Here is a 10,257-nt window from a genome sequence, read left to right as displayed (position 1 = left end):
CCTTCAAATCTCTTCTGTTACGAATTCTTGTTGTCATTCTTCTAAGCTCTCCAAGGTTGTGCAGTTCATTGGTGACTTTTCTTTTATCAAAATTTTTATATCCACCTTTGGTGGGTGGCTTATTGTTGCTTCAACTTTTACTTGGGTAGAGTGTTTTATCTTCACTCGTCAATGTGATACCTCTCATTTGCTTAGTCATGACTTCTTGGCTAGACAACAAATTTTTAAACTCTACAAGTGATAGCTGTACGGATAATCCTAGTGCAACAACAACAAAACCACTATATTCTGGTCATAATTTGTGGATAATGATCTTTTTCATTCGAGCTTCTGTGACGACGAACTTTGAATCTTAGTTCCATAATCTCCCGAAAAATCAACTTGACCTAATGGAAGTAATGAGCAATTGTCATGTAGTGTTGAGAGATTGATAAGAGCTCATTTTCTAAAAGTTATAACCTCGTATTGTTCTTCTTTGAGAAAAACATCATGAAAATGTCTCATACTTCTTTCAGTATCTAGTCATCTCGGATGTGCTCCAACATCTCTTCTTCGACTGTAGTTTTCAACGTAAATATTGTTTTGTCTGTTTTGATTTTTCATTTGCACAAGGCAACATTAGCATCTTCCTCTACCGGCATAATTTGCTTCATCCAATGACCTACCAAAGGTCTTGTTCTTATAATATAAGACATCATGCTTGTTGCCCACATGTTGTGGTTGTTGTTATTGAGGGATTCCACCGTCGACTTGGAGATCATCCATCATGTTGGCAATACCTCAGTAATACCAAACAAACTAGTTTCCAACACAAAAATTGTAGAGTGATATACTACTCACGACACGAATAAGCTCACTCACTAATAATCCCAATAAATTATTTTTGACGTAAGAGATTAGACAGAGCTGTAACTACCAAGTAAACCAAGAATTTCAATAGATTAGACAAAATGCATAAGTTATTGATAGAGAATGTTTCTAGAAATAGAAAGTTTGGTATAGTATACCCATAATTAACATTTAATAGTTGTTGGGAATATNCTTTATTAAAACCAATCAATAAAAATTACAAGATACTCTGTAGGACGCTACTATACTTAACTTTTCTTGCATGAAAAACTTCGTTCGGGTGGAGGAGTATTTATAGCAGACGCTAGACAATTTAAACCACACATTTGGGGACTTCTATCTTATCTTTTACACCTTTTTTGTCTTCTAGATTTATTCTTAAAATATCTAGATACCTAAACTTCTAGAAGATTGCTCATTCGATTATTGGTTTTGACCTTATTAGGCTAGTGATGATTTTTAACCGAAAATAAGTTGATGCTGACCTTGGTTTATAATGAGCATTAGTTGCAATTAGCGTCTTCCTCCTCCTCCGAGCCTTTGAAACTCGAGTTTATTTGATCCGTCTAAGCTTCTTCTTGAGTTGATTTATTCATAAAAGATGCAGATCTTGTTGAACACAACTCTTTGTGGGCACTCGCATTCTTTATTAACACCAATCGAGAAGAAAATATACACACTTTGTAGAATACTGTTACTTTGTATTTCTTGGAATGAAAACCTAGGTAGGGTAGAGGGGTATTTATAGTATTTCTTAAGATCGAAAACTTAGGTAGGGTGGAGAGGTACTTGTAGTAGAGGTCAGACAATTTATTTAAAGTATCTATAAAAAATTCCTTAAATAATTAGGAATATTTATTCCTAAAATACCTAAATCATTTTTCTCAAATATCTAAATAATTTTCCTAAAATAAATATAGAATAGGCTCATATAATTATTGTGCTTGAACCTATTGAGCTAGTGATGATATTTTAACAGTCCCCCAGCACTAGTCCTCATTCGTTGCACCATGTTGTGCTAGCAGCAAAAGCTCACATGTTTGCCAGTATTCAGTCCTTTTGTAAACAAGTCTGTCACTTGGTCATCTGTATTGATCTGCTGCATCTCGATTTCTTCCTTCAGGACTTTCTCTCTAATGAAATGGTACTATACCTCCACATGCTTTGTTCTAGAATGAAACACCAGATTTTTTGCTAGACGAATCGCAGATTGGTTGTCACAATAAAGTGATATTGGATAGTCAATTTTCTTGTGCAAATATTTCGTCAAGAGTTTCAGCCATGTACTTTCTTAAGCTGCTACAGTCACTACTCTATACTCTGCTTCTTTTGTTAGGTTATGGAGCCTGCTTATTTATAGTTAGTAGCTTAGTCAACAGTTATAAATAATAAAGTTATATATATATATGATAGAAAGTTATATATAGTAGATGTTTATATCCGGTAAAACTATATATATAGTAAACTGATGGTTTTATCTAGTAAAACTATATAGTGAACCATATATATCCCCATTAGGCATAGTTTTGAAAATGTAGTTTTTTGTATTCTCTATATTCTCTCTTACTATACCTACTTAATGTAATTAATACAAAACTTTTAGCCAATATTTCTCTTTGCATTTTCTCTCTCCTACTCTTTATGTTTGTTTAGATCGAGTCGGTGCGTTGTTGGGTGATCCTAACATCTGTAGTTGACAATGATACTATTGGTTGTCTTTTGCTACACCAAGGAACTATTCCCGAACCAAACATGAACACGTAACAAGTGGTTGATCTTCGAGTATCGTGGTCTCCTGCATAGTCAGCATCATAGTATCCAACTAGCTTGTAGTCTTTGGTTCTTTTGTACAGAAAACCATAGTCGATTGTACCTTTCACATATCTGAAGATCTGTCGAGCCGCATCCAAATGAAGCTTCTTTGGACTTTGCATGTACGACTCATGACTCCAACTGCATAAGAAATATCAGGTCAAGTTAAATTTAGGTAGATAAGACTACCTACTAGTTGTCGATATGTCGTTTCATCATTCAATATTTTGCCTTCATGTGCACAAATCTTGACATTCGTCTCCATTGGTGTTAAAACTTGCTTGCACTCTAACATGTTGAACTTCTGAAGCATATCTCTTGTATACTTTTGTTGGCAGAGAAATAATCCTTCATCTGTGCGATCAACTTCTAAGCCCAATAAGTGTTTAAGCCCTCGTAGCTCTTTCATCTTAAAGCATACTGATAAATTTTCTCTTGTTTGATAAATTTCACTTTCTTCATCCCCCTTGATAATCAAATTGTCTACATAGACCAATGCAATTGCCAATTTTCCTTCTCTTTCTTTAATAAACAGGTTTGAGCCTGCATGCACACTGAATAACCACTTTGGGTAAGAACTTCAGCAATCTTACCATATCAAGCTCTCGATGCTTGCTTCAGTCCGTAAAGAGCTTTTCTAAGCTTGCATACGAGATTGGGATTAGTTGCACTCTCAAATCCCTTTGATTGGTTCATATATCCCTATCTAACTCTACGTGCAAGAAAGCATTTTTCACAACCATTTGCCACAGTTTCCAATTTTTACTAGTCGCGAGTGCTAGCAGGACTCAAACAGTAGTGATCTTTGTGTTAGGATCGCACAACAACACACACGCTCGATCTAGATGAACACAAAGAACAGGTAGAGAAAATTGCAAGGAGAACTCTGGCTAAAAGGATTTTTATTGATGACTTCAGGTATGTACAACAAGAGAGAGTATAGAGAATAGAAAGTAAATATTAAAAGCTCTACCGGACCAGATATATATATATATGGTTTAGTTTACTATATATAGCTTTACCAGATTTAGCCATCTACTATATATAGTTATTTACCATATATAGCTTTACCGGATTTAGCTTTACCATATATAGCTTTACTATATATAGCTTTACCAAATATAGCTTTACCGGATATAACCGTTGACCAAGCTATAAATAAGTATCAGGCTCCATAGCCTAACAATTCTCCCACTTGGAGACTGATCTAGTCAACCAAGAATTTCACTCTCAAACGACCATGAGCATCTTCACTGCACCATACCAATTGAGGTTTTGCACAACCTCAATATTCCAACATCAACACATTTTGTCAACATGTTTGCTGGATTCTTTGCACCCTCTATCTTCTCAAAACACATCACCATCTTCAACTAACCTCCGAGTGAAATGGTATCGCCTTCTGTGTTTTGAATGATAGACGGGGTTCCTCGCCAACAACATGAGTCTCAGGCGTTTCTTGAGTATCTGCTACAACATCACTATGTGAATCTTTTAGCAACTCAATCTCAACTCCCACTTGCTTCACCTCTGGTTTCTCAGCAAGAGTCTCAGGAGTTTCTTGAGTATCCGCTACAACATCACTTTGTGAATCTTTGAGCAACTCAACCTCAACTCCCACTTGCTTCACNGCATAGCCTGTGCTATCCAACTGACCAATAGAGATCAGGTTCTTCTTGAGACCAGGAATGTATCTGACATCTTGTAATGTCCATTGATTTCCTACTGGAGTTTGTATGGAGACATCTCCCTTTCCTTCAATCTCCAAGGTTTTGTTGTCGGCAAGATACACCTTCCCGAAATTTCCTGATTTGAAATTTCGAAACAATTCCTTACTTGGAGACGAATGGAACGATGCATCTGAATCCAAAATCCAGGATTCAGCTGGGCTATCCACACTAAGGATTAAAACGTCATCAACATCTTCTGTTGTATATATAGAATCATCATCTTCTTCAGATTTATGATTCTGTTTCTTCTTTAGTTTTGTACAATCTGTCCGAAAGTGTCCTTTTTCCCCACAGCTCCAACATGTTACATTGGGTTTGTTTGGAGATTTTCCCCGGTTCTTTGATTTTGAACACCCATTTGTTCAACAGAGCTCTCTTTCCTGTAGGCAACTCAGTCAGCACCCACGTATTATTCCTTTCAAGTGAGCTCATCTCATCATCCATGGCTTGCTCCCACTTGGTTGAATCTTCCACTTGTAGGGCCTCATCAAAGGACTCTGGTTCTCCTTCGTCAGTTAGCAACAGATAATGTAATGAGGTTGAATATATATATCTGGTCCGGTAGAGCTTTGAATATGTACTTTCTATTCTCTGTACTCTCTCTTGTTGTACATACCTGAAGTCATCAATAAAAATTCTTTTAGCTAGAGTTCTCCTTGCAATTTTCTCTATCCTGTTCTTTGTGTTCATCTAGATCGAGTGTGTGTGTTGTTGTGCGATCCTAACAACTGGTATCAGAGCTAACAACTGGTATCGATCTTAACACTTTGCCACTAGACTGAATGTTTCATCATAGTCTAGTCTATATTGTTGAGAAAACCTTCGAGCTATGAGTGGAGCCTTGTATCCCTCGATTGATCCATCCGGTCGACGCTTTATTTTGTAGATCCACTTGCAAGAGATGGATTTGACATCTCTTAGTCTTGTCACTAGTTCTCAAGTTTGATTATGCTCCAAGGCTATAATTTCATCCTCCATCGCTTTCTGCCAAACCGAGTTTTGTGATGCTTTTTCATATGTCTCTGGTTCATTGATTTCATCTTCTACAATTACTGCATTGGCCTACTTAGGATTTGGCTTTAGGATTCTGTTTTATCACTTAAGTTGTTGATGTGTCGTTTCCTTTTCAACAAATTCGTTTGATTGAGTCATTCTTGCTCATCAACATCAATGTCACTTGGTCTTCAAGTGCATCAATATTTAGTTGAGCGTGCGTAGTTTGCTCCCCCATCTTCTATTGTAGAATTTCTTCAATGTTGTTTGAATCTAGTAAGATTTTCTTCTTCGAGGACCACCATGAAGATGCTTCATCGAAAACTGCATCTCTTGATGTATAGTATTTTCCACTTGTTGGATCATAGCACTTCCACCGTTTCTTTTGATTGTCAAATCCAACAAATATACACTTGACTAATTTCTTATCAAATTTGCTACATAGTTGGTCAGGCACAAATACGTAGCAAACACAACTATATACTCGGAACTAGCTAACTGTAGGTTTCATGTCCCATACTATCTCAAATGATGAGACGAATCCTAGCCTTAGTTGAGGAAGCTTGTTGATCATATAGGCAGCAGTTTTCGATAAGTGACAGATTTCTGCAAGGTGTCGATTTTTTCTTTCTGCTACACCATTTTGTTGTGACGTTTTGGCACATAAACTGATGTTGCATCTCACACACGTGTAAATATTGATCAAACTCATCTGACGTGTATTCTCCGCCATTGTCTGAATGTAGGCAACTAATCTCCACTCCTACTTCTCCTTCAACCATCATCTTGAATTCTTGAAATTTTGAAAACGTGTCAGAATTTTCTTTCATAAAAAAAATCCACACATATCTTGAGTAATCGTCAATGAACGTCACCATATACCACATTCCACTTATCGATGCTTGTTTGTCTGGATCAAACAAATCAGAGTGAATTAACTCTAATGGTTTCTTTGCTTTGAAAAATTTGACTTTTTGTATGGTAATTGATGAGCTTTACCATATTGACATCCAGCTCAAACAACGTCTGTTTTGACTTCAAGTTGAGGTAGGCCTTTGAGCATGGATTTCTCCATAATCAGCTTCAACTTGTGGTAGCCAACATGTCTGAATCTTGCATGCCATAGATCTGTTGTCTCATTCTTCCAAATTTTGTCAACATTGGCAGACTCTGCATATAGGACGTAAACGGACACCACTCTTCGCCCTTCTATTGTCTGTTATTATCTTAACATCTTCATACACTTTCACATCTTCTGGCCCAACCAAGACGTAGTTTCCTGATGTTATTAGTTGTGACACTGACAACAAGTTCTTCTTTATACCTGGTACATGATAAACATTATGCAGTGACACTATATCAGATTTATTGCAAGGCATGATTGTCATGTTGTCGATCTGAGCAATTAACAACTGTGTGTTATTCGTTATGCGTACCATACAACTTCCTTTGTACTTTTTCTTGTCTTACAATTTTCTCGCCAGTCATAGGGTTTGAACATTCTGAATCAAATATTCATTTGGAAGGAACTTTGTTTGAGAGACATTGAGATTGAGTGTCATTTTGTATTTACGTGATAACATTTCGAAGAAACTTTGTTGAGTGAGACTTTGTAGCGTAAGAGTGTGAGATACTTTGTAAACACTTTGACTATTATGATTGGTTGCCGTTAGAGTGGATGTAGAAGAATTTCTTCTCTTCGAGCCACGTAAATTTTTGTGTCTCTTTGTTTAATTTTTGTTTCTGGGTGTGTGAGTGCTATCGATCTTATTTCTGCTTCCGCTACAACGTCAATGATACCCTTAAATTGAATGCATATATGGATATTTGGAGCAAGACAAATTGGAGAACTTTTTCAAAAAAAAAAAAAAATTAGTTTAAAATTTAAGAGTCAATTATTTATAAAGATAAATAAATAATAAATTTATTCTCTATTATTTTTAAAAAGTTTTTATAAATTTGATAAAACCATAGATGAACTATAAATCAAATTCTAAATTATTATTATTAAGTATTTTTAATTTAGGGATGTGAATAACATGGGAACCTGAAAAACCCTCCTCCATCCTTCCCACCTCCGTCCCTCTCTCCCCTTCTTCGTCGCTATAGGTGTTACAGATCCTGTTCCTCGTTGCCGGTGACACCGCCGGAACCCTATGCCGTCGCCGGATTCTTCATTCTTATCGTCCGTTAACAGGGCAGCTTAGGTAAAAAAATCCATGGGGATTACTTCTCTTTCTCGAAACCTCCGTGATTTCTCCCACCCTTACTTCTACTCTATTTACTCATTTGCTCCTCCTTCTCCATTTCCCTCATCCTCGCCTTCCAAGCATTTTGGCCGTTTTATTCGATTTTATACCGCACCGACATCCCATTCTGCTGCTCGTTCTCCCTTACTCTGCAATTCGACTTCCCAATCTGTGCCTTCATTGTGTTTGTTAGAGAGATGCAATGGCGTAGCCAAGGATTTGAATCTTGGATTGTTTCGTCCCCACTACAGAAGCTGCCGCCGTTCTTTTTCCTCCGATTCGTTTGAGAAGCCCCAGTTTGGAACTGGTGAATTGAATGTGTTTAAACCGAATGTGACGTCCAATCAATTTTGGGATATTATAAATATCATTCGGGAAAATCAGGAGGATTTGGAGTCCAAGTTGGATTCGTTGAATGTAAGTTTCACCAACGCTTTAGTTGCTCAGATTTTTCGGGTGCTGAATAATCATAAGGTTTCTGCCTTTCGTTTTTTCAACTGGGTTAGAGTTCAGTCCTGTAAATTTCCTTGTAACTCTGATATTTATAGTCTACTTATTGATAATTTTGGTAGATTAGATGATTATGAGGGGATTCTTCCTGTTCTGAACGAATTCAGGCAGAAAGGAGTTGGTCTAAACCACAAAGCATTTGAGTTTTTACATGTTCATCTATCAGATGAAGATTCAATTAAGATTTCTGTTGAAAGACTGGTCAAGTTGTTGAATGAAGTAGGAGGATCCTGTCGAATTTCCGGGGTCATGGCATTGATTGAGATGTTCTGTTCTCTTGGTTCTTTTGGAATGGCAAAGTTTGTAACTGAGATAACCGAGAAAAGAACATCTTTCTATAATATCATCGTTCGGGAACAATGTCGCCGAAACGATTTCGAAGGAGCTAGATGTACACTTGATGAGATGAGGCAAGCAGGGTGTAGCCCAGATGTGGGCATTCTCAATTATCTGCTCAGTAGTTTGTGCAAGAATGACAAATTTTCTGAAGCTCAGAACCTGTTTGAAGAAATGCTTGAACGAGATTGCCCTCCAAACTCATTGACATTTGAAGTAATTATCTGTCATCTCTGTGAAATTGGTAATATAGAATCAGCACTCAACTTTCTTGACATGATGGTGTCAAGGGGTCTCGAGCCTCGCCTTTCGACGCACGCTGCCTTCGTGAAAAGCTACTTCAATTCACAGAGATACGAGGAGGCGTATTGGTATACAATCGATTCGAGCTTGAAACATGGGATGGCACAAAATGCAACATATAGCTTGCTTGCAACACTTCATGAGAAGAGAGGAAACTTAGTTGATGCTCAAAAGGTTCTTTGTGAGTTGATAGATGCAGGTCTAAGACCGAACTTTCCAGTGTATATGAGAGTTTTGAAGAAGCTTCAGGTTCAAGGCAGGGAAGATTTGGCGAATGATTTGAAGGGAAAATTCTCTAACGTAAGTATGCAAAGGGACATTCAAACTGGATAATGTCTTGTTGTTTGATTCTCTTGATTTTGTATGCCAAATGAAGAGCTCAGTAGTTTGTTTTCTAATGGGATTAGGGATATGTTTCTGTATAATGTTTTCCTTCTTTTTTAACTTTTAGAAACGTTTATGGACATTGGTGACAGCTTTAGCAATATCATTGCAAATTATATTTTGGCTTCGTTGCCAAGTTACAAGGAAAATAGTCTCTCTGTTCCCGTTTTGGGACGGTCCCAACTCGGACGTTTTAGAGCTAACTTGAACAGGTTCAAATGGTTATGGTATATTTCATATTTAAAAGATTAGAAATTTAAATTTTCACTCTAACAGGTATATGACTAAGATTATGAATTTGGACATATAATACACCCGGACATATAATACACCAAGTACGGAGGATTTAATTGACTATTGACTCGAGTTAGTTACGTTTGGATTTTGTGTGTTTTGAGAAACAGGGATGGGAGTGCAACCTTGAGTTGTTTGGTAGATGAAGTTCGATGTAAAAATAACGTTTTTGGATTTGGGAGAATTCTAGTATTTGTGTCGATCTGATCTTTGAACTTTTAAAATTACAAATTTAGTCCCTGAACTTTAAAAATTTTTTAATATTAATGGATCTACTCGACATAAAATTGAAAATATAAGAATTTATTAGATATGAAATTTAAATTTATAATTTATAGACTAATTAATTTTTAAAAAAATTTAAAATTGTTAAGAAGTTGTAAGTTTCCTAGGGCTTCTAATGATGGTTTCCATTGGTGGGGCGCCTCATTGGTTAACATACAAGGGTGTTAGCTGCATTAAGAGCATTTGAGTCCTTAAATGGAGGGCACTAAATCATCAACATAATTTTCATGGCTCTTCAACTGGCTGATTTTCGTAGGACTGAGCACTTCATCAGACATGTTAGGTCAGTCATGTTGTTTGGAAGAGAAGCCTTTTAGACCTATGAGGTGGAGAGGAGATCTTTTATACTTTAAATCGTCTTGGAACAAAAAAAAAATAATAATAAATACAGATGTAATTATTTTGCATAGAAAAGATAACTAAAACTCTTTCGGAGATAAGCCCATGCCTGGACACTAGGTTTCAAAAAAGCTTGGATCATATCATTGTTTGATAGATAACTTTGTAGCATT

At 36.6% G+C, this 10,257-nt stretch overlaps 1 protein-coding gene across 1 annotated transcript; it reads left to right on the top strand.

Annotated features, from left to right (window-relative positions):
- Positions 1-7,603: 7,603 nt before the first annotated feature.
- Positions 7,604-9,115, top strand: LOC111810448 (pentatricopeptide repeat-containing protein At1g09820-like). Its single transcript, XM_023697155.1, has one exon. It carries the CDS (start codon positions 7,604-7,606, stop codon positions 9,113-9,115), a length of 1,512 nt encoding a protein of 503 aa, XP_023552923.1.
- The last annotated feature ends 1,142 nt before the right edge of the window (positions 9,116-10,257 follow it).

This window comes from Cucurbita pepo, chromosome LG14 (genome assembly GCF_002806865.2).
Source record: "Cucurbita pepo subsp. pepo cultivar mu-cu-16 chromosome LG14, ASM280686v2, whole genome shotgun sequence".
NCBI lineage: Eukaryota > Viridiplantae > Streptophyta > Magnoliopsida > Cucurbitales > Cucurbitaceae > Cucurbita > Cucurbita pepo.
The sequence above is the reverse complement of the archived record's forward strand: the minus strand, read 5'-3'. Positions and strand labels throughout refer to the sequence as shown.